The following is a 26,135-nucleotide window of genomic DNA, read 5'->3' as shown; positions in this document are numbered from 1 at the left end:
CCGATAGGCGATACATTCTTCCCCACACACAGAAACAAAACCGCCTCACAGCCCCCCACAGACCCAAATCCCCCACCCAACAGCCACACAACGCAGGTCCCCCCTCCATTCGGCCTACAGTAGCAGCGGTCAAAACAACAGCCACAACAGCGCTGCCATCACTGGAGATTCAGTAGCTTACGAACCGCGTCTATTCCCTCACCGTCGACCTCAACAACGGACAAGCCACGACTCCCTCTCCCCGTGCAGCAGCGCCGTCTTCCTCCAGCAGCAAACCCAACCGCCGTGGCAACCAACAGGAGTTGGAGATCATCAGCGCCGCCGCCGCCCAACCGCCAGACTTGCTACCGGGAGAAGAAGGAAAGAACAGCTAACTGAGAAGAAGAAAGAAGACAGAAGTTAACAGATCTAAAAAAGAAAAAAAACACAAGAACAATCTGGACAGAATAGATTAAAATCAACTGCCTGCGTTTTCTTTTTCTTGTTACAGGTCACCACCGGCGAGGAAGGGAGGAAGCCAAGTCATATCCACCCTACCCCCCTGTTTTTTCTCTTACGGCGGCGCGTTGAGGAGACGCGCCGCCACTGTTTTTATGGTCCAGAAGCCTCCCAGCAGGTTCTTGGATATTTTTAGGGGCTATTATGTGATTTTTTATTTGTGTGATGGTTGTTTTATTTTAAATTTTTGTTTATTATTTGTAATTATATATGAATTTTTAAGATGGGGTGTTGTTGTATTTTTTTTTATGTATGTTGTTGAATTATAAAAATTAAAAAATAAAAATTTAATGTTTTAATCTATATATGATCAAGTATTTTAGGGATAAATAAAATCATGTTGTATTTTTTGTGAAAATGTAAGAACATGTTTTTATATATTTTATTGAGATTTAATAACTGATTTATTAAAACCTTAAAAATTTGACTAATACGTGGTTTGTTAACTTTAATTGTGATTAATAGTTATGTTTGTGTTTTTTGACAAAGAAAAATATAAAACTTGTTTTTGTGTGTTGCATACGGCCAATACTCTAACATGTTTTGAATGTTTTTTTTTATATATATAAAAAATAAATATTTGAAGTTTTGAAAAATGTGTTTTTGCATGGATTTCTTAAACATAACAAAAAATTATTTTCTTCTATTTCTGGATTTTACAACATGTTTGTAAAACTCCAAAGGGTATTGGCTAATATTCTAAAAAATACAAAAATCTTATTTTGGATGGAATTCATCTATTATTCACCGTTAATGTTTGGATAAAGAAATCTCAAAGGGATGAATATCCAAAATATTAGTGGGAATAAATTGTTATTATTCACCGTTAATGTTTGGATAAAGAAATCTCAAAGGGATGAATATTCAAAATATTATTGGGAATAACTTGTTATTATTCGCTGTTAATGTTTGGATAAAGAAACCTCAAGTAGTTAATATCCAAAATATTTTTCTAGGAATAATAAGTTATCACACATTCTTGAAAGAAGCCTCGATTATAATTGAAGGCATTTCAATTTTTTGATTCCACGGTTTACGAGCCATAAAAGTATGAAACACTAAGGTAAAAAGAGGCTTTTAAAGCGCTCTGAATTTCCTTAAATTTCTAAATTTTTGTCTCTCCTCCTTGCGATTTACGAGTCGCAAAACTTTTGAAATACTAAGGGAAAAATGAGCTTTTAAAGCACATGGAATCTCCTTGGATTTTTATCTTAATAAGTTTAGTCTGAATCAAACACAGATTTCAAGAGATCTGTATTGGTTTCCTTTGACACTTTGTAGACATATCTAAAGGTATGATCTATATTGGCCAATGATTCTTGCTTTCAGACTTTGAACCCAAATCCATTCATCATAGCAAACCTATCATAGAAAAACTAATTAAGAGAACATCAACACCATAGCAATTATAAGACAAACCAAACACCAAGCAGCTTACCTTAGGTAGGGCGTACTAGGGATGCTAATACCTTCCCTTTACGCAACCAGTCTCTTGCCTTAGAATCTTTGAAAGACCAGTCAGGGTTCCTAGTGACCATAATACTAGGTGGCGACTCCCTTATTCACAATAACGCACAAAGACCCCGAAATTAATCGAGGATCGCCGCTCCGCCGCGCTCCGCTTGTGAGGGTGCGACAATTTGAATGCATATAACATTTCATTGTACATAAAATATTGTGCACAAATTCATTGTACATAAAATATTGTACAATTTTGTTTTAGATTCTTTATTTTCTATTTATGACCAACAAATCATTCCAAAACAATGAATATTTAAAAAAAATAAAAAATGGATTTTATTTGTTAGAAAATTTGGGATCAGTTGTAAATCTTGTTCACAAATCTTAGCAAAACTTTTAAAATATTTTTTATTATTGAAAATTATTATTATTATTTATGAAAATTAATTATTTTTTAAAAAATGATGATGATTACGATGATATTAATTATTAATAACTATATAATTATAAAAATTAATTATTCCCCATACTAAATAGAACTTTTATCGTTTTTTTTGCAACCAATATATGACCTATATATATATATATATATTATTAATGTTTTTTAAAAAATATATTTCAAATTTGCATTTGAAAGGTGGTCACAATTTTTTTTAATACAAAATATTTGTTCTAATGCAAATGGGTTACAAAGAAATTAAATTTTTGTGAATATTCTTTTAGTCTCATTCCTTGTTTGAGGCCGGTTCGAACTATACAATATGATCGACAATTTTATTTAGTATATGCTATATTAATTAATTTTTTATTATTAATTTATTAATAAAATTAAGTAATCTAGAATACTATGATGTTAAGATTATAAAAATGTAATAATTTATTAATTTAGATGCTTCTATCATAATAGGATTTTACCTACCGGTTTTTTTTATGTTGTTTATACTCTTGAACTTGACAAATGCTCAATATGAATAACCACACTTGTCTTCCTAATAGTTTTTAAAGGACAATAAAATTTTTCAAAAATACATTCATTGTTAATTTCCTTGTGTGAAGCATAACTTCCTAGCAAGGCAAAGGATTTTGCAACACAAAAAAGAAAAGGAAAAGAAATGTGATTATGTTAGCTCTTTTTTTTTAATCTATTTTTTTAGAATATCGATACCTTGACACTCGTATATATCCAAGTATCTCGTGTTAAGGTTTCTGATAAGAAAAATGCTTCAGAGAAACAAGATTACCTTTAGGAAATCCCAAATCAAGCTTCCTCATGATCTGCCGTGATCTTGATAAATCTTATGCTATAATTCTTGAAGAATATCTCCTAGAATTGTGCATATCTCCTTTTCTTACTCTTTTAAACTTCCTAGGAAGGCAAAGGGTTTTGCAACACAAAAAAGAAAAGGAAAAGAAATGTGATTATGTTAACTCTTTTTTTAATCTTTTGTTTTTCTATAAATACAGACTATCGATACCTTGACACTCATATATATCTAAGTATCTCGTGTAAAGGTTTCTGATAAGGAAAATGCTTCAGAGAAGGAAGCTTACATTCAGGAAATCCCAAATCAAGCTTCCTCATGATCTGCCGTGATCTTGATAAATCTAATGCTATAATTCTCGAAGAATATCTGCTAGAATTATGCATATCTCCTTTTCTTACTCTTTTAGACTTCCTAGCAAGGCAAAAGATTTTGCAACACAAAAAAGAAAAGGAAAAGAAATGTGATTATGTTAGATCTTTTTTTTAATCTTTTTTTTCTTTTATATAAATAGAGAATATCGATACCTTGAAACTCGTATATATCTAAGTATCTCGTGTTAAGGTTTCTGATAAGGAAAATGCTTCAGAGAAGGAAGCCTACATTCAGGAAATCCCAAATCAAGCTTCCTCATGATCTGTCGTGATTTTGATAAATCTTATGCTATAATTCTTGAATAATATCTCCTAGAATTATGCATATCTCATTTTCTTACTCTTTTAGACTTCCTAGCCAGGAAAAGGATTTTGCAACACAAAAAAGAAAAGGAAAGGAAATGTGATTATGTTATATCCTTTTTTTTAATCTTTTTTTTTCTATAAATAGAGAATATCGATACCTTGACACTCGTATATATCTAAGTATCTCGTGTAAAGGTTTCTGATAAGAAAAATGCTTCAGAGAAGGAAGCTTACGTTCAGGAAATCCCAAATCAAGCTTCCTCATAATCTGTCGTGATCTTGATAAATCTTATGTTATAATTCTTGAAGAATATCTGCTAGGATTATGCATATCTCCTTTTCTTACTCTTTTAGACTTCCTAGCAAGGCAAAGGATTTTGCAACACAAAAAAGAAAAGGAAAAGAAATGTGATTATGTTAGATCTTTTTTTTAATCTTTCTTTTCTTTTATATAAATAGAGAATATCGATACCTTGACACTCGTATATATCTAAGTATCTCGTGTTAAGGTTTCTGATAAGGAAAATGCTTCAGAGAAACAAGCTTACGTTCAGGAAATCCCAAATCAAGCTTCTTCATGATCTGTCGTGATCTTGATAAATCTTATGCTATAATTCTTGAATAATATCTGCTAGAATTATGCATATCTCATTTTCTTACTCTTTTAGACTTCCTAGCCAGGAAAAGGATTTTGCAACATAAAAAAGAAAAGGAAAGGAAATGTGATTATGTTATATCTTTTTTTTTAATCTTTTTTTTCTTTTCTATAAATAGAGAATATCGATACCTTGACACTCGTATATATCTAAGTATCTCGTGTAAAGGTTTCTGATAAGAAAAATGCTTCAGAGAAGGAAGCTTACGTTCAGGAAATCCCAAATCAAGCTTCCTCATAATCTGTCGTGATCTTGATAAATCTTATGCTATAATTCTTGAAGAATATCTCCTAGAATTATGCATATCTCCTTTTCTTTCTCTTTTAAACTTCCTAGCAAGGCAAAGGATTTTGCAACACAAAAAAGAAAAGGAGAAGAAATGTGATTATGTTAGCTCTTTTTTTTTAATCTTTTTTTTTCTTTTTTATAAATAGAGAATATCGATACCTTGACACTCGTATATATCCAAGTATCTCATGTTAAGGTTTCTGATAAGGAAAATGCTTCTGAGAAAGAAGCTTACGTTCAGGAAATCCCAAATCAAGCTTCCTCATGATCTGCCATGATCTTGATAAATCTTATGTTATAATTCTTGAAGAATATCTCCTAGAATTATGCATATCTCCTTTTCTTACTCTTTTAGACTTCCTAGCAAGGCAAAGGATTTTGCAACACAAAAAAAAAGGAAAAGAAATGTGATTATGTTAGCTCTTTTTTTTTAATCTTTCTTTTCTTTTATATAAATAGAGAATATCGATACCTTGACACTCGTATATATCTAAGTATCTCGTGTTAAGGTTTCTGATAAGGAAAATGCTTCAGAGAAACAAGCTTACGTTCAGGAAATCCCAAATCAAGCTTCTTCATGATCTGTTGTGATCTTGATAAATCTTATGCTATAATTCTTGAATAATATCTGCTAGAATTATGCATATCTCATTTTCTTACTCTTTTAAACTTCCTAGCCAGGAAAAGGATTTTGCAACACAAAAAAGAAAAGGAAAGGAAATGTGATTATGTTATATCCTTTTTTTTAATCTTTTTTTTCTTTTCTATAAATAGAGAATATCGATACCTTGACACTCGTATATATCTAAGTATCTCATGTAAAGGTTTCTGATAAGAAAAATGCTTCAGAGAAGGAAGCTTACGTTCAGGAAATCCCAAATCAAGCTTCCTCATAATCTGTCGTGATCTTGATAAATCTTATGTTATAATTCTTGAAGAATATCTGCTAGGATTATGCATATCTCCTTTTCTTACTCTTTTAGACTTCCTAGCAAGGCAAAGGATTTTGCAACACAAAAAAGAAAAGGAAAAGAAATGTGATTATGTTAGATCTTTTTTTTAATCTTTTTTTCTTTTATCTAAATAGAGAATATCGATACCTTGAAACTCGTATATATCTAAGTATCTCATGTTAAGGTTTATGATAAGGAAAATGCTTCAGAGAAGGAAGCCTACGTTCAGGAAATCCCAAATCAAGCTTCCTCATGATCTGCCGTGATCGTGATAAATCTTATGCTATAATTCTTGAAGAATATCTCCTAGAATTATGCATATATCCTTTTCTTACTCTTTTAAACTTCCTAGCAAGGCAAAGGATTTTGCAACAAAAAAAAAAAAGGAGAAGAAATGTGATTATGTTAGCTCTTTTTTTTTAATCATTTTTTTCTTTTCTATAAATAGAGAATATCGATACTTTGACACTCGTATATATCTAAGTATCTCGTGTTAAGGTTTCTGATAAGGAAAATGCTTCTGAGAAGGAAGCTTATATTCAGAAAATTCCTAATCAAGCTTCCTGATGACCTGCCATGATCTTGATAAATCTTATGCTATAACTCTTGAAGAATATTTATTATAATTATGCATACCTCCTTTTCTTACTCTTGTACTGATGTATTTAAATACAAACCGTTTTGATTATATATGTTGTTCAGTATAGAATAATAAAAACTACATTCTTCCTTTCTGCAATTTTTCTATCTTCCCGCTACATCAATATTTGTCGGACTTAAAAAGTAATTAAATCAAACACACACAACCCCCCGTAGAAACATATACTAAACTAAAACAGCATTTTACTGCATATGCTATGTATACATTCATAAAACTCTATTCAGTGAAGTGAATGAAACTAAAAAATTGGATCACATTTTGTTTTTAAACTCTTTATTTTCTATTTGTGATTAGCAAATCATTCCAAAAAATTATTATATTTTTTTTTAAAAAAATTCAACAGAACTTTATTTGATAGCAAATCTAGTACTGATTGTTTTGGTTGTAATTAATGTTCCCAAATTTTAGAAAATTTTTTTGTTTCATTATTGAAAATTATGATTATTATTGTTGTTAATTTTTTTTTTATGAAAATTAATTATTTTAAAAAAATATGATGATCACTATAATATTAGTTAGCAATAACTATCTAATTAGAAAAATTAATTATTCCATACAAAATAGGAATTTTATCATCAATATTTTGCGACCAATAAGCGACTATATATAGATTATTAATTTTTTCAAAACAATTTTAAATTTGCATTTGAAAATGGTCACAAGTTTTTTAAATAATGTAATATCGGTGCTAATGGAAATGGGTTACAAAGAAATCAGATTTTTGTGAATATTTTTTTAACAGCTCTAACTCTTTTTAACAACTCTTTTTTTTTAATTTTTATTAATAGCCATAACTTTTTAATTCCCTAACACCTCTTTTATTTCTTTAACTATTGTAATAATTTTTTAATTTTCTAATTTATTTTGTACCTAGCTATTACATGTTAGTAGCCTATATATACCATCTACTCTTACAATCAAATATAGCAAAAGAAAAAAAAATCATTTTTTTTTTTTTTGTATTTGCAAGGTTTGCTAGTATTTATTTTCTATCTTTGTCGTTGTTTCTGTAACTCTCGTCTTTAGATGAAGAAGTTGTTTGATCCTGGAGGACAGCCTTGTGTTGAGAAAATATCTTTTAAAATAGTGTCTATGTACGCCTTAAGTTATAGTTTGATTCTGTTCATTATATTTAATTTTACAACATATCTAATATATCACTATAATATATTTATTATAGTGATATAATAAATATATTATATATAGGAGATGCAATGCTTCTATCATATGAATAAACCTCATTTGTCTACGTAATTGTTTTTCAAGGACAATAAAAAAAATTTAAATTTTTTTTATTCTTCATTTCCTTGTGTAAAGCATAACTTCCTAGCAAGCTAAAGGATTTCGCATTACAAAAGTGAAAAGGAAAAGAGATGTGATTATTTTTGCACTTTTGATACTTTGACTCTCTAAGAAGTTATGCACACCCTAAAATAAAACAACATTTCAATGTATATAATAACATTTCATTCTACATAAAATATCATGTACATTTTCATAAAATGTTGTTTAGTGGGAGTTTGTTAATATTATCTCATTCTAGACGACCTGTACTAAAAAATATTGTGAGGGAAAATATTTGTAAGAAATAAAATTCACAAACTATTTAACCGAACTGAAATATTTTATTCAGTAAGTATACTACTTAACATGTCTTTATTCTCGATCAATTTATCTCTTATAATATTATAAAATGATACATTATTGAATTCTATATAGGAAACATCATCAATTTTTATTGTTCCAAAATTCATAGCAGACTGAATCTCAAATCTTTCGATTACAAAATGAAAAGTTTTCCACATGGTTCAAAACATATATAAGTGCTGTTTAATTATTCTTATCTTTTGGGATACTTAATTTCATTACACATTTCTCGTTAATTGTTCATGGTTGTATTTCATGTATCATGTTTATCAATTTGGAGGGAATGCAAGTATTACTTTATCTTTACTAAGTATAGATCCTAAAAGAAATGTGAAGTGTTACAACTGGTATTTCATCAATGGACATGTGTTTCATATTAAAAAAATATGGGGGTAGAAAAACATAATAGTAGGCTTTGTGTTAAGGGATTGACTTCTAATAAATTTGAAGTTGACTATTATGAGAAGTTAGAAGAGGTAAGTAAATTGCAATATTATAGCGAGCATGATAAAGTATTTTTATTTAAATGATATTGGTATGACACCAATAACAGAGGAATCAGAGAAGATCACCATCATGGTTTGGTTGAAATTAATTCAAAGTCTAGACTCTACAACTTCGACGATGTCTTTGTTTGTATCAAGCAATACTAATAAGTTTTTTTACATATACACCCTTTTTTTTAGAAATGATTATTCAAAAGTTGATTGATTATTCGTAGTGAAAACCAAACTCAGGGGTCATATTGAGGTTGTTCAGGATGAGAACAATGAATTAATTGTGGGAGATGATATCTTTTAACTTGAAAAGTTAGTTGATCCATATCAAGTTGTTTTGTTTAATGACTTAAAAGAAAATTTAAAATTTCACATAGTCAATAATATTTTTGTTGATGTTGATGTTGATGTTGATATTGATGCTAAGGAGTTGAACGATGTTTTGAGCTTTCACAGACATTCACAAGTTGATGAAGATGATGATAATGATGAAATCAATGTATAAGATTATGATGGAGATGAAGACGAGTCAATTAACGAACAAGAAGAAAATTCTGATTAATTTGCACAACACGAATATATAATGTCATAAATTATAATGTAGTAATGACAATGATGTTAATTTATTGTTGAATGACAATGAAATATTTGTTTTATTATTGTGATGTGAGCTATTGTTATTGTGTTGTATGTGCACTTGTGAATTTAAGTATTTGTAGGATGGATAGATAAGGAATACATATACAATTTGACATCAAACATTGTTTTACAATGATGAAAATACTGACATAATGTACATTATACACGGGTATACCGACAAAATATATTTGTTGGTATATTCTAGTGACGATGGAAAATGTTTCCCTTCTCCTTGTCACAATTCATGGTGTACATTACACACGGGTATACTGACAAAATGTGTCTGTCGTTATATTCTAGTGACGATAAGAATTCCAATACGCTAATAATTACTGCTTCTAGTAATTGTTGACTATTTACTTTTTTTTTCTAACGGAATCACCGATGGACTTAAAAGTCATTGGTAATAGTTGGAGAGGTTTCTAAGAATTTTCATACAAGTTGGAAATTTTCATTTGGCTTTACAGACAAAATCACCATTGGAAATATTAAAAATATTAATATTTAATAGTTTGCTAGTAATTTCGTTGGTAAATCTAAATTAAAAAGACCAGAATCAGAACAAATGAGATATCATCTTCTTAATTCTCTCTTCTTCTCAACTAACAATTATCTTTTCTCTCTCTCTCCTTCTCAGCCAAAATCAAGCCTCCTCTTCTCTTCTCATTCTTAGGTATATTGTCTTTTTTTATTTATTTATTTTTGGGTTTATTAACAATTTATTTTCTTTTATTTTCTTTTTGTTTTTTAATTCTTAGCTGGAATTAAGTATGCCATTAAGGGAAGAATTTTTCATTTTTTTTTTTTTGTGTGTGTGTGTGTTTTTTTTTTGGCATTATTTTGGTTTTTTTGTCATTATTTCTGTTCAATTTTGTGTTCTTAATAATTTTTTGAATTACTACCTATGTTGCATAATTTCCCAGCAAGGCAGAGAAAATTGCAACAAAAAGTGAAAAGAAACGAAATATGATTGTGCTAAAGCATATCTTACTTCAAAATAATGTATCCCAGAAGACTTATATCACAATGGTTTCCTCTCCATTTGTTTTTTATTTCCATCTGTACTCGTCTATTATTTCCTAAGCATGTAATTTAACTTCTTAAGAAATCGTCTATGTTTGAAAATATTAAATAACCATTTCAACTTAAAAATTTAAATTTATTTTTATACTTTGTTTTATATTTTTTGAACATATAAAAATTTAAATCATTAGGTGAAACTTCTAGAATCATTTTTATTCTATTCTCTCACAGAACTCAGACAGCTTCCTCTGCTTTAAAATAGGCTTACAAGCCTAGCTAGTAAATGGAACTAGCCAAAATAGTTACTTCTATCAACAACCATTTTCAACAAACAACAGTCATACAAGATGAATTCCTCTGATCAACAAATGAATAGCATCACTTACATGGAACCAAAATTGTACAAAGCTGCAGAAGCAGGCAACATCAACCCATTTAAGGATCTTCCAACTTCTCTCATTGAGCTATTGACTCCACAAAAAAACACGATTCTTCATGTTTACTTAGAAAACCAACTTAGAGAATCAGAATCTACTGATTTTGTTGGCCAAATTATTGAAATGTGTCCACCACTGTTATTCCAAGCCAATAAGAAAGGTGAAACCCCACTACATTTTGCGGCAAGATATGGGCGTTCCAACGTGGTAAGAGTCCTCATTGACCGCGCAAAAGCTCGACCTACTGATCCAGAGAGCGCAGTAACAGAAGCAAAAAAAAGATGTTGAGGATGACCAATGAAGAGAAAGATACAGCGTTGCATGTGGCAGCTCGAAATATCCAAGTCCAAGTGGTGGAAATATTGACTAAAGAGGACCCTGAGTTTTCATATTCCACCAATGTTCATGGAGAAACTCCACTTTATATTGCTGCCAATTTGAGGTTTGTGAACATTGTTTTTAGTCTCAAACAGAGTTTGATACCGATTCGATACTATATGTGACCAACATCTTTTATTTCTTTTAATATATACTAGATTAATCAATTTTTTACTAATCTATTTATCAATCGAATTCATTAATCTAGAACACTATCGTTTTAAGATTATATAAATGTAATTGTTGCATGATTAATTTTAATTTGTTCAGCTTTATAATGTTTAAGTAAATCTGTTTTTAAAATTATCATAAAAGATATTAGAAAAGCAATGCTTCTATAATAATAGGATTTTACCTGCTTATTTTTTTTTATGCTATATATGTTCTTGAACTCGAGACATATTAATTCAATATGAATAAGTTCACTTATCTCCCTAGTTGTTTTTAAAGAACAATAAAAAATAGCAAAATTTAATGGTTTTTAATTCTCTTTTACTGGACTTAAAATGTTAATAAAAATCACATATATCTAATTATGATTATATTGCTGCCAATGTAAGGTTTAATTGGAGGTTTAAAAGACATGAAGAAAATAGAAAAAAAGTGATCAACGAAATCTTGAGTAATTGCAAGTCAGTGGAATATTGTGGTTCTCATGGCAGAACCGCACTACACGCGGCAGGCATGTATGGTGATCATGGTAAGATTTTATTCTGAACTGTAAAGCTTTGAATTCATAAATTATTATCGGAAACCATAACTGTGAGAAGTGTGTTCTTATCTTAAATTGGGTTAAAGAAAGAACACTACTAAGCGGATGGTTTGATTTTAATTTAGCAGTCGGCCAAACAATTCTATAGCGGATGGTTTAACTAAGCAAACTTCAGCAGTCAGATAGACAATGATAAAATGACACAACACCGTCTAATTACACTTTGTCATAGGATTAATAGAATGTTCCTCTGTTTGCCATTTTATTGTACTTTGTCTTTATATTAATCTAATACCAAATTTTAAGTGTTTCTAAATTTTTATTCAACACAAACAAATCCTGATGTAACTTATAATTTTTAAGTAGTCCCTACATAGTTTAAGGTGTATATTAAAAAAAAACTAAATTCGTTTTTAATTCAAGGAAAACCCTTGTCTGTTTAGTACACAATATATTGTATTTTTTAGATTTTAGTTTCTTTTTATTTAAACTCATTTATTTTATGTTTCTTAAAAAATCTTATTTTAACCTTTAGGATATTGTTCTTTTCATTTATTGTTCATTTGTCAAATTCTTCGTTTACTCTATTTGATATAGAAGTTAATAAAGGGGGGAAAAACAAAAATATTCATTGTATGTTTGTTAAATTAAAGGTTAAATTGTTTTATAATTCATTGGAAGATACAAGTGAAAGAAAATACATAATAAGAAGACAATGAATTTCCTAGTCTATTTAATTAAGGACTTATTTGCACGATTATAAGATTTTAGGATTAAAATGTTCTTATATACGTTTGTATGTACGGAGTATCATTTCCCTTACATAAATAAAAATAAAAAAAATACAAATGAATTATTAGATTAGTAATACTATTGGATTCTACGTTAAAATGATAATTTAAAGGCTCATAATAATATTGAACTTTATTCTTGTTGTTTATAGTTTTTCTTAAAAACTTTGGTCATCTAGTTTAAATGAAGTTGGAGTTGTTGACATCTCCATATTATTATTTTAAATATGACCAAATAATAAGAAACAAAAAAATAAATATGATGCAAAACAATATTGAATGGCAAGAAAGGGCATTTATAATACAATTAAAGAGAGAGAAAGGCCAAATTAAATATTAACTTATCACTAAATTAGTAGCGTAGATTACGCATTAACCATAATATTATTCATATATTACCTAATATGTACCATATATTTTTTTTATGGTTTATTGCAGAGACAGCAAGAAAGATATTAGAAAGAGACGCGAGTTTGACGAGAAGAACCGACGATGACGGGTGGTCACCACTTCACTACGCTGTCTTTTTCCGTGATTTTGTTCATAGTGTGTCAACAGTAGAAGTACTACTAGAACATGATGTGTCCGCAGCCTACATTGTTGATTCAGAGAAGAGAACAGCCCTTCACTTGGCCGCCTCTCGAGGCACTTGGGCAGCAGCGATAGCGATTATGAACACTTGTCCAGCTAGTTGTGAACTAGTGGATAGCAGAGGTTGGAATGCCCTTCACTATGCTGCCATAACTCGAAAAGGACATATCCGTTTCTCTCGATGGATTCCTAAATTTGACAAACTTATATACGAGAAGGATAACGATGGAAACACGCCATTGCATCTATTTGCTGCTTTCGGCAATTTTCCCCAGATGTTTTTGAGGAGTGATTGGAGACATGCGTACAAGAAGATGTGTGGCCTTAACAAGCAAAACCTCAGCGTTGATGACATCTTGAGAGGACATTTTCCCCAAAAAAAGGTAATTCCCTCGATTTGATTTTTTAACGAGTAGAGCTCGTACACGAGAAAGAGTCTTTGCATTTGAAAAAATTACCAAAACAAAATTAAATTTAAATTGTCAGAGGAATGATGTAAGATTATTTTCATAAATATCAAAGGATGCATCAAGATAATTTATAATATTCATTCAATCTTGTTAAAAAAAAAAAAAAACTTCAACTTTAACAATAAATCCGTATGCACCTTTAATAAAGCAATTGGTTTGTCTCCCTTTTTTTAAAAATAAAATAAAAATAGAATAGAATCTTTTTGGCAATATAACAAAATTATACCTTCAGCTCCAACCATTATTTTTAATTGATTACACTATTTGCTTTTTTCTCTAAACTTACGTCGGTTTGTTTCGGGGTGTATTTGGTATTGCAGTATAAAATGTTTTTTTTTAATATTTTTATTAAAAAATATATTAAAATAATTTTTTTATTTTTAATATTAATCCATCAAAATTATTAAAAAATACTAAAAAAAATAATTTGATATTTTTCTGAGCAACACACTTTTAAATTGCACCTAAAAACATTTTAAAACTAAAAAACAAACAGCCCTCGTAGCAACAAAAGCAATATGTATTGTTGCTAGCTAAAAGAAACAAAATTACTTGATTTCAAACTCGCTGGTTATGATAGCAAATAAAGGACCTCTCAATTTCTATTTCATTGCTGATGATAAAGGAAAAGAAAGAGTCGTTTAATTTCATTGCTGAAACTTGTTGCAGAAAGAGTTTTTGGAATCATTGAAAGATGTACATAGTGGACCGCTTCAACGGCCCATAGGTATGATTAAAACAGAGGACCTCTCTATTTCTATTTCTGAGAGTGGAATGGAGACTCGTGTGCTTGTAGCGGCACTCGTAGCAACAGTAACATTTGCAGCTGCTTTCACCGTCCCTGGCGGTTACAAGAACGAACAAGGCACTCCAGTTCTTGTTAAAAATGCTGCTTTTGCAGTCTTTGTTATATCAGATGCAACAGCAATGGTTCTCTCAACTTCTGCTCTCTTCCTGCACTTTTATTGGGCACTGCTTGGAAAAAGAGGTCAAGTGGATGAGGACATAATAGAAAACTTCTCTCATTGGACAGCTGTTTTAACCGCATATGCCATCCTAGCAATGATCATCGTATTCATCACAGGAAGTTATGCAGTGCTAGCTCCATCATCATGGCTTGCAATCACGACTTGTTTCATTGGTGTAGCCTTCATCTTCCTTGCAACCGCATATGCATTCATAGTTGACGCACTCACCTTTATAAAATATTGGAAATAAACACTTCACAGCAGACTTTAAAAGAGTCTGATATTGAAGAAGATTATTGATTCTCATTTAGCTCGTGTTATAAACTATCTTTCTCGTCATCTTCTTGATGGCATCAGCTGTAACGTTGGTTTTATTTATCAAGATATTTTACCTTGCTTTTCACGAGTACAATGATCGAAAAATTCAATTTTGGCACTTGGGAAATGCTAACACCTTCAATATAGAGATCATAGAATGAAGGCTAACAAGTTCACCATTGATTCTAGATGAATGGCACTGAGCAATAATTTTCGAAGGACTTGAATTTCTAATATATATATTGATTAGAATTTCCATTAATTGCTGAATGGTAATTTGGACTTCAATTTCTACACATTGCAACTTCATTCACAAGAACAAAAAAAAGCACATAAACATTTTGAGAAATTAATAAATGACATAATGCTATTATTTAACTCCGATCTGGTGGGTTACGAAGGAGATGAAGCTGATGACAACACACAATGTTGAGTTTTTCAGACCCTAATTCCACTTAGGTGTAAAAAGTGTAGTTAAAACTCAATTTGAACAACAGAGATAAAAAAAAAAAATCAATTTATTTTTATGTTTAGTGTGTTTTAGACTAAATAATTTTGTTTTGTATTTATTAAAATTAGACAAGACATGAGTAAAAACAAATTTGAGAAAGTATTGATCTAACTTGATTTAATAAAAAATCCAAGCTGACTTATAATCAAGTTAATTCAAGATAAAACATAATAAAAAAAAAATTTGATTTTTTTTTATCAAAATAAGATTGGTTTAATTTATTTTTAATTTATATCAACTTAGATTGACCCTCATGACTTATAACTAGGCTTGTCTCAATTCCTGAATTAAATTTTAAAATAATTATAATAATTATTTTTATTTATGTATTAATTAAATCAACCCTAATTTATCTTCCTAACACAAAATCAAGGTCTTGCCTCAAGTCATCACTTATACTAAGTTTTAAGCTATGAAAATAATTATTTTTATTTTTATATTAATTCAGATTAATAATTAATATGATTTATAACTTAAACTTTTCCTCAAGTCAACTATTACTTAAATTTTAAAATTATAATAATTATTATTTTTATTTATATATTAATTCAGATCATCTCGGTTTTTTTTTTTCATAGAAGATTTATCGATCTTATTCTACTCCTTTTAATAAACAAAAATTTCTCCACTGCAATTGGCCTTGATAGAACAAAAAAATAAATAATCCAAAAAACTTCACAAAAAGATTATACCGTCCAATCCATTTTTTACAGCATATCGAACACTACATAAATTTCAAAATCAAATTACCTCAGTTAAATCCATTAATATCATCGTAATGTAGCTTCCACCAAGTAGGTTCTCCCTGATAAACAGGGACGTGGCTCCACTACACCTTAAACAAATTGGATTATATCATCATAGGCAATCTTACATTACAATTTTGCTCAGACCAAAAATTACCATAGCCAAGTCTCAAAAACCTTAAACCTCCTACATATTTCTTAACATTAAAAATATATATACAAGGAATTCATGAATGGATGCAATGTAATAAGCTATTCAAACTATTTTGTATCTATAAATTAAATGGCTTAGAGTTATAACAGCTCTATCAATCAAGAATTTTCAGCAGCAGAACTGGCATTAAAGCTTGTTGGGAAAACTAGGGACAACTAACCGGATCAATTCAGCGGAATACAATTCACAATTCACAAGTCCCAATCCTTTTTCCCTCTTTGTGCAGTAAAAAACAGAATCAAACAATGAACAAATATAATGCAAATAATCACACAAATCAACACTAAGATTTTTACGTGGAAAACCCGATACGGGAAAAACCACGGGACCGGAATCCACCTAAAAACTTCCACTATCACAAATAATGGGTTCACAATTGTTCTTCCTCAGATTCAACTAAGGGCTACAACATATATATCATCAAGAACAACTTATTCTCGGATTACAACAAGATTAAAGAAGAATTATTTGAGAAAAACTCACAATACTGACAGCCCCGTTTTCTGTCAAAACGGCCAGCTTCCACACCACCAATCTTCAATCCAACCGTTCAGAATGAAGAGGAACGTGTCTAGAAGCTGCTGTCAAAATCTCAGCCCGATCCAACGGTGAACGAACTGGAAATCGAAGAAAGAACGCAGGCTGCTCTGCTGCCTCCTCTTCTTTCTTTCTCTCGGTTTTCTTCTCCTCTCTTCTCAAATTTTGCTACTGCCTCTACAGTAACCGTTTCATTTAATTTAAAACCAAAGAGGCAGCCAGTTGCCTCCTTAATTAATGTGGTGGTCCCCCCATCACATGGTGCGGGATCACACAACAAATCTCCCCCTCACGCACCATGTGAGGAATTCGCCATACTGGCGATCAACATGTAAGCTTCAATTTAGGAGGCTCTGACAAGCCTGCTTCCCTTCTGCAAAACTCAAACTTCTCTCTCGGTAGAGGTTTGGTCATCATGTCTGACACGTTGTTATCGGTATGGATCTTCTCAACAACAAATGACTTCATCTCCATAGCATCTCGAATCCATTGATATCTAACCTCAATGTGCTTTGATCGAGAGTGAAAAGTAGGATGCTTACTGAGATGGATTGCACTTTGACTATCACAGTGCAACACAAAGTTCTCTTGAACTAGGCCAAGTTCATGTAAGAACTTCTTCATCCATAACAACTCTTTGCCCCCTTTAGTGAGAGCAATATATTCAGCCTCTGTAGTGGATAATGCAACACATTTTTGCAGCCTTGATTGCCATGAGACTGCTCCCCCTGCAAACTTCATCAAGTATCCTGATGTGGACTTTCTAGAATCAACATCACCAGCCATATCTGCATCTGTGTATCCATCCAACACAGGTTTATCATTACCAAAACATAAGCTGAAACTAGAAGTGCCTTTGAGATACCTGAGTATCCATTTCACTACTGACCAGTGTTCTTTACCAGGATTGGAGAGGAACCGACTGACCACACCAACTGCATGAGCTATATCCGGCCTTGTGCAAACCATGGCATACATCAAGCTACCAACTGCGGATGCATAAGGAACCTTTTCCATCTCATCTCTTTCTTCATCACTTGAAGGACACTGCTTAGAACTTAGTTTAAAGTGGCTTGCAAGTGGAGAACAAACCGGTTTGGAGTTGCTCATGTTGAATCTCTCAAGTACCTTTTGAACATATCTCTCCTGAGATAGCCAAAGTTTCTCCTTCTTCCTGTCACGTGTGATCTTCATGCCAAGAATCTGTTTTGCTGGTCCTAAGTCTTTCATTGCAAAAGACTTGCTTAACTCTTCCTTCAACATCTGAATCTTCTTAGCATCATGGCCAACAATCAACATATCATCCACGTACAATAGGAGAATAATAAAGTTTCCATCTGGAAACCTTTTCATAAATACACAATGATCAGAAGTGGTCCTGTCATAACCATGGTCCACCATGAAAGAATCAAACTTCTTATACCATTGTCTTGGAGCTTGCTTTAACCCATATAGGCTCTTTTTCAACTTGCAAACTAACTGCTCTTTACCTTTTGCTTCAAACCCTTCAGGCTGCTCCATGTAGATTTCTTCATCTAAATCACCATGGAGAAAGGCAGTTTTCACATCAAGTTGCTCAACTTCAAGATTCAAACTAGCAGCTAAGCCAAGCACAACTCGAATTGAAGACATCTTGACCACTGGTGAAAAGATTTCTTCAAAATCAATACCCTTCTTCTGACCGAAACCTTTCACAACCAATCTTGCCTTGTACCTTGGTTGTGAGCAATGTTCATCAATTTTCAACCTGAACACCCATTTGTTCTTGAGTGCTCTCTTACCTTTAGGAAGCTTCATTAACTCAAAGGTATGGTTTTCATGCAAGGATTTCATCTCTTCTTGCATTGCTTGCAACCACTCACTTTTCTTCTCATGTGACATGGCTTCATCAAAGCATTCTGGCTCTCCCCCATCAGTAACTAGCACATACTCATGAGGAGAATATTTGGTGGAAGGTTGGCGAGGTCTGGTTGACCTCCTCAATTGTGGCTCATCTGGAGCTTCCTGCATAACCTGTTCAGGAATAACATCAATATCATCATTAGTTGATTCATGATCACCAACTAATGGCTCAACAAGAAAACCACCATTATCATCATTTTGCAAATCTCCCCCATGATTAGCAGGCATCAAAGGTAACTGTGGAGTAGGTCTTGGATTGGAATTAGATGGAATAAAAGTAGTAGACTCTGTTTTCTCCTTCAGTTCAAAGTCTTCAATGGTTTGATCTTCAAAGAAGATAACATCTCTGCTTCTCATAATTTTCTTCTCCTTTGGATCCCACAACCTATAGCCAAACTCATCATCTTCAGATCCCAAGAAAATACACTGCTTTGTCTTGTTGTCAAGCTTAGACCTTTCATCCCTTGGAACATGTACAAATGCTCTGCATCCAAACACTCTCAAGTGTGCATAGGAAACATCCTTTCCTTTCCAAACTCTATCTGGAACATCAAACTCAAGAGGAACTGATGGAGAAAGGTTGATCATGGCAACTGCAGTCTTCATTGCCTCACCCCAAAAGGACTTAGGCAGCTTTGCATGAGAGAGCATACATCTAATTCTTTCAACAATGGTTCTGTTCATTCTCTCAGCCACTCCATTCTGCTGTGGAGTCTTAGGAACTGTCTTCTCCAACTTGATACCCTGTTCCCTGCAGTACTTCTCAAAAGGACCTCTGTATTCACCACCATTGTCTGCTCGAACACATTTCAGCTTTCTACCAGTTTCTCTTTCAACTCTGGCATGGAAATCCTTAAAGACATCAAGCACCTGATCTTTGGATTTCAAACAAATGGCCCAAATCTTCCTGGAGTGATCATCAATAAAACTAACAAAGTACAATGCACCTCCAAGAGACTTATCAATCATAGAGCAAACATCAGTATGAACTAAATCAAGAACATGTGACCTTCTATGTGAAGGTGATCTTTGAAATGCAACTCTATGTTGTTTACCAACTAAACAATGAGTACATGTGTTCAAGTTCATACCTTTCAATGGAAGGTAGTTCTTCTTGGCAAGGATGCCAAGGCCTTTCTCACTCAAATGTCCAAGCCGCTTATGCCATAGATCAGTAGAGCAATCTTCAATTGCATTCACCTCCCCTTTGATCACCTTGGCTTGTGACATGTAGAGACCCATCTTCTTCCCTTTAGCAACAATTAGGGAATTTCTGGAGAGCTTCCATTTACCATCTCCAAAGTAACTGTGATAGCCTTCTTCATCAAGAGTACCAGTAGAGATCAAATGTAGGCGCATATCAGGCACATGCCTAACATCTTTGAGTAGAAACTTGCACCCAGTATTGGTTTCCAACCAAATGTCTCCAATGCCCACAACACTAGCCATCCCTTGATTTCCCATCCTAACTTGACCAAAGTCACCAGCAGTGTAGGATGTGTAAAAATCATGTCGGGGTGTAACATGGTAAGAAGCTGCTGAATCTGCAACCCAGGTGGTATCTTGACATGCAAGATTAACACAACCATCATCACACACAATGGCAACATCACCATCAGATACAACTGCAGCTGTACCATTCTCTTCATTCTTGTCTTCATCTCTACCCTTTTTATCTCTTTTATACTTTCTGCAATCCTTTTGCATATGCCCAGGCTTGTCACAATAATAACACTTAAAACCCTTCCTTGACTGAGATCTTCCTCTTGGCTTCCATTTACCTTTTCTATTGCTGGATTCTCCATCTTGCTTGCCGTGAGAGAACCTGCTTTGACTTCTCCCTCGACTTTCTGTAACAAGTGCATGAGACTCAGAAGTGCTTGTCCCTTTCCTCCTCTTCTCTTCATTGAGGATACAATCCCTCACTGTTTTCAAAGTGAGCTTTCCATTCGGAGTAGAATTGCTAAGTGACACTACCAAAGTCTCCCAACTATCCGGCAATGAACTCAATAGGATTAATGCTTGCATTTCATCGGCTAACTCAAGGTTCATCAATGACAGCTGATTCAAGAACCCTTGGAATACATTTATATGCACTGAAGCATCTTCATCATCTCTATACTTCAAATTCACAAGGTCTCTAATTACAAAAACCTTGTTTTGTGCACTCTCCTTGGCAAAGGTTTCTTCCAACAGCTTCCACACTGTATAGCAGTCATGTTCTTGAGAAATATGATTAATGGACTTAGAAGATACCCATTTTCTAACATTAGCGGTAGCCTTTCTATTAAGTCCATTCCATTTTGCATCATCCATATCATCAGGCTTTATTCCTTTACATTTAATCGGCAAAGCCAAATCATTGCAATATAAGTGATCCTCCATCATTGTTTTCCATAGGAAATAATTTGAGGAAGTGAGCTTTATCATACCCGAATCTTCCTTTTCCATTTTAACTGCACAAGAAATCAATCTACACAACCAAATGCTCTGATACCACTTTGTTGGGAAAACTATGGACAACTAACCGGATCAATTCAGCGGAATACAATTCACAATTCACAAGTCCCAATCCTTTTTCCCTCTTTGTGCAGTAAAAAACAGAATCAAACAATGAACAAATATAATGCAAATAATCACACAAATCAACACCAAGATTTTTACGTGGAAAACCCGATACGGGAAAAACCACGGGACCGGAATCCACCTAAAAACTTCCACTATCACAAATAATGGGTTCACAATTGTTCTTCCTCAGATTCAACTAAGGGCTACAACATATATATCATCAAGAACAACTTATTCTCGGATTACAACAAGATTAAAGAAGAATTATTTGAGAAAAACTCACAATACTGACAGCCCCGTTTTCTGTCAAAACGGCCAGCTTCCACACCACCAATCTTCAATCCAACCGTTCAGAATGAAGAGGAACGTGTCTAGAAGCTGCTGTCAAAATCTCAGCCCGATCCAACGGTGAACGAACTGGAAATCGAAGAAAGAACGCAGGCTGCTCTGCTGCCTCCTCTTCTTTCTTTCTCTCGGTTTTCTTCTCCTCTCTTCTCAAATTTTGCTACTGCCTCTACAGTAACCGTTTCATTTAATTTAAAACCAAAGAGGCAGCCAGTTGCCTCCTTAATTAATGTGGTGGTCCCCCCATCACATGGTGCGGGATCACACAACAAATCTCCCCCTCACGCACCATGTGAGGAATTCGCCATACTGGCGATCAACATGTAAGCTTCAATTTAGGAGGCTCTGACAAGCCTGCTTCCCTTCTGCAAAACTCAAACTTCTCTCTCGGTAGAGGTTTGGTCATCATGTCTGACACGTTGTTATCGGTATGGATCTTCTCAACAACAAATGACTTCATCTCCATAGCATCTCGAATCCATTGATATCTAACCTCAATGTGCTTTGATCGAGAGTGAAAAGTAGGATGCTTACTGAGATGGATTGCACTTTGACTATCACAGTGCAACACAAAGTTCTCTTGAACTAGGCCAAGTTCATGTAAGAACTTCTTCATCCATAACAACTCTTTGCCCCCTTTAGTGAGAGCAATATATTCAGCCTCTGTAGTGGATAATGCAACACATTTTTGCAGCCTTGATTGCCATGAGACTGCTCCCCCTGCAAACTTCATCAAGTATCCTGATGTGGACTTTCTAGAATCAACATCACCAGCCATATCTGCATCTGTGTATCCATCCAACACAGGTTTATCATTACCAAAACATAAGCTGAAACTAGAAGTGCCTTTGAGATACCTGAGTATCCATTTCACTACTGACCAGTGTTCTTTACCAGGATTGGAGAGGAACCGACTGACCACACCAACTGCATGAGCTATATCCGGCCTTGTGCAAACCATGGCATACATCAAGCTACCAACTGCGGATGCATAAGGAACCTTTTCCATCTCATCTCTTTCTTCATCACTTGAAGGACACTGCTTAGAACTTAGTTTAAAGTGGCTTGCAAGTGGAGAACAAACCGGTTTGGAGTTGCTCATGTTGAATCTCTCAAGTACCTTTTGAACATATCTCTCCTGAGATAGCCAAAGTTTCTCCTTCTTCCTGTCACGTGTGATCTTCATGCCAAGAATCTGTTTTGCTGGTCCTAAGTCTTTCATTGCAAAAGACTTGCTTAACTCTTCCTTCAACATCTGAATCTTCTTAGCATCATGGCCAACAATCAACATATCATCCACGTACAATAGGAGAATAATAAAGTTTCCATCTGGAAACCTTTTCATAAATACACAATGATCAGAAGTGGTCCTGTCATAACCATGGTCCACCATGAAAGAATCAAACTTCTTATACCATTGTCTTGGAGCTTGCTTTAACCCATATAGGCTCTTTTTCAACTTGCAAACTAACTGCTCTTTACCTTTTGCTTCAAACCCTTCAGGCTGCTCCATGTAGATTTCTTCATCTAAATCACCATGGAGAAAGGCAGTTTTCACATCAAGTTGCTCAACTTCAAGATTCAAACTAGCAGCTAAGCCAAGCACAACTCGAATTGAAGACATCTTGACCACTGGTGAAAAGATTTCTTCAAAATCAATACCCTTCTTCTGACCGAAACCTTTCACAACCAATCTTGCCTTGTACCTTGGTTGTGAGCAATGTTCATCAATTTTCAACCTGAACACCCATTTGTTCTTGAGTGCTCTCTTACCTTTAGGAAGCTTCATTAACTCAAAGGTATGGTTTTCATGCAAGGATTTCATCTCTTCTTGCATTGCTTGCAACCACTCACTTTTCTTCTCATGTGACATGGCTTCATCAAAGCATTCTGGCTCTCCCCCATCAGTAACTAGCACATACTCATGAGGAGAATATTTGGTGGAAGGTTGGCGAGGTCTGGTTGACCTCCTCAATTGTGGCTCATCTGGAGCTTCCTGCATAACCTGTTCAGGAATAACATCAATATCATCATTAGTTGATTCATGATCACCAACTAATGGCTCAACAAGAAAACCACCATTATCATCATTTTGCAAATCTCCCCCATGATTAGCAGGCATCAAAGGTAACTGTGGAGTAGGTCTTGGATTGGAATTAGATGGAATAAAAGTAGTAGACTCTGTTTTCTCCTTCAGTTCAAAGTCTTCAATGGTTTGATCTTCAAAGAAGATAACATCTCTGCTTCTCATAATTTTCTTCTCCTTTGGATCCCACAACCTATAGCCAAACTCATCATCTTCAGATCCCAAGAAAATACACTGCTTTGTCTTGTTGTCAAGCTTAGACCTTTCATCCCTTGGAACATGTACAAATGCTCTGCATCCAAACACTCTCAAGTGTGCATAGGAAACATCCTTTCCTTTCCAAACTCTATCTGGAACATCAAACTCAAGAGGAACTGATGGAGAAAGGTTGATCATGGCAACTGCAGTCTTCATTGCCTCACCCCAAAAGGACTTAGGCAGCTTTGCATGAGAGAGCATACATCTAATTCTTTCAACAATGGTTCTGTTCATTCTCTCAGCCACTCCATTCTGCTGTGGAGTCTTAGGAACTGTCTTCTCCAACTTGATACCCTGTTCCCTGCAGTACTTCTCAAAAGGACCTCTGTATTCACCACCATTGTCTGCTCGAACACATTTCAGCTTTCTACCAGTTTCTCTTTCAACTCTGGCATGGAAATCCTTAAAGACATCAAGCACCTGATCTTTGGATTTCAAACAAATGGCCCAAATCTTCCTGGAGTGATCATCAATAAAACTAACAAAGTACAATGCACCTCCAAGAGACTTATCAATCATAGAGCAAACATCAGTATGAACTAAATCAAGAACATGTGACCTTCTATGTGAAGGTGATCTTTGAAATGCAACTCTATGTTGTTTACCAACTAAACAATGAGTACATGTGTTCAAGTTCATACCTTTCAATGGAAGGTAGTTCTTCTTGGCAAGGATGCCAAGGCCTTTCTCACTCAAATGTCCAAGCCGCTTATGCCATAGATCAGTAGAGCAATCTTCAATTGCATTCACCTCCCCTTTGATCACCTTGGCTTGTGACATGTAGAGACCCATCTTCTTCCCTTTAGCAACAATTAGGGAATTTCTGGAGAGCTTCCATTTACCATCTCCAAAGTAACTGTGATAGCCTTCTTCATCAAGAGTACCAGTAGAGATCAAATGTAGGCGCATATCAGGCACATGCCTAACATCTTTGAGTAGAAACTTGCACCCAGTATTGGTTTCCAACCAAATGTCTCCAATGCCCACAACACTAGCCATCCCTTGATTTCCCATCCTAACTTGACCAAAGTCACCAGCAGTGTAGGATGTGTAAAAATCATGTCGGGGTGTAACATGGTAAGAAGCTGCTGAATCTGCAACCCAGGTGGTATCTTGACATGCAAGATTAACACAACCATCATCACACACAATGGCAACATCACCATCAGATACAACTGCAGCTGTACCATTCTCTTCATTCTTGTCTTCATCTCTACCCTTTTTATCTCTTTTATACTTTCTGCAATCCTTTTGCATATGCCCAGGCTTGTCACAATAATAACACTTAAAACCCTTCCTTGACTGAGATCTTCCTCTTGGCTTCCATTTACCTTTTCTATTGCTGGATTCTCCATCTTGCTTGCCGTGAGAGAACCTGCTTTGACTTCTCCCTCGACTTTCTGTAACAAGTGCATGAGACTCAGAAGTGCTTGTCCCTTTCCTCCTCTTCTCTTCATTGAGGATACAATCCCTCACTGTTTTCAAAGTGAGCTTTCCATTCGGAGTAGAATTGCTAAGTGACACTACCAAAGTCTCCCAACTATCCGGCAATGAACTCAATAGGATTAATGCTTGCATTTCATCGGCTAACTCAAGGTTCATCAATGACAGCTGATTCAAGAACCCTTGGAATACATTTATATGCACTGAAGCATCTTCATCATCTCTATACTTCAAATTCACAAGGTCTCTAATTACAAAAACCTTGTTTTGTGCACTCTCCTTGGCAAAGGTTTCTTCCAACAGCTTCCACACTGTATAGCAGTCATGTTCTTGAGAAATATGATTAATGGACTTAGAAGATACCCATTTTCTAACATTAGCGGTAGCCTTTCTATTAAGTCCATTCCATTTTGCATCATCCATATCATCAGGCTTTATTCCTTTACATTTAATCGGCAAAGCCAAATCATTGCAATATAAGTGATCCTCCATCATTGTTTTCCATAGGAAATAATTTGAGGAAGTGAGCTTTATCATACCCGAATCTTCCTTTTCCATTTTAACTGCACAAGAAATCAATCTACACAACCAAATG

General features: G+C 33.8%; 1 protein-coding gene and 3 non-coding genes across 4 annotated transcripts in view; 1 reads left to right on the top strand and 3 right to left on the bottom strand.

The window, feature by feature from the left end:
• Nucleotides 1-10,527: 10,527 nt before the first annotated feature.
• The window catches only part of LOC7458862 (ankyrin repeat-containing protein NPR4), a 65,619-nt gene continuing 50,011 nt past the window's right edge, over nt 10,528-26,135 (top strand). The window contains exons 1-3 of the mRNA XM_052449547.1: nt 10,528-11,144; nt 11,641-11,780; nt 13,022-13,512. Coding sequence (XP_052305507.1) covers nt 10,984-11,144; nt 11,641-11,780; nt 13,022-13,512 — 792 coding nt within the window. The 5' untranslated portion in view covers nt 10,528-10,983. The remainder of the gene's footprint in view (nt 11,145-11,640; nt 11,781-13,021; nt 13,513-26,135) is intronic.
• Nucleotides 15,288-15,394, bottom strand: LOC112325393 (small nucleolar RNA snoR97). The gene has a single exon (XR_002979448.1). It is a non-coding gene; the product is annotated as a small nucleolar RNA snoR97 (small nucleolar RNA).
• Nucleotides 16,190-16,307, bottom strand: LOC112325384 (small nucleolar RNA Z278). The gene has a single exon (XR_002979439.1). It is a non-coding gene; the product is annotated as a small nucleolar RNA Z278 (small nucleolar RNA).
• Nucleotides 16,469-16,562, bottom strand: LOC112325382 (small nucleolar RNA Z223). Its single transcript, XR_002979437.1, has one exon. It is a non-coding gene; the product is annotated as a small nucleolar RNA Z223 (small nucleolar RNA).

The sequence above is a fragment of the Populus trichocarpa genome, chromosome 19, assembly GCF_000002775.5.
Source record: "Populus trichocarpa isolate Nisqually-1 chromosome 19, P.trichocarpa_v4.1, whole genome shotgun sequence".
Taxonomy (NCBI): Eukaryota; Viridiplantae; Streptophyta; class Magnoliopsida; order Malpighiales; family Salicaceae; genus Populus; species Populus trichocarpa.
Note: the sequence above shows the minus strand (reverse complement) of the source record. Positions and strands in the feature narration are given on the sequence as shown.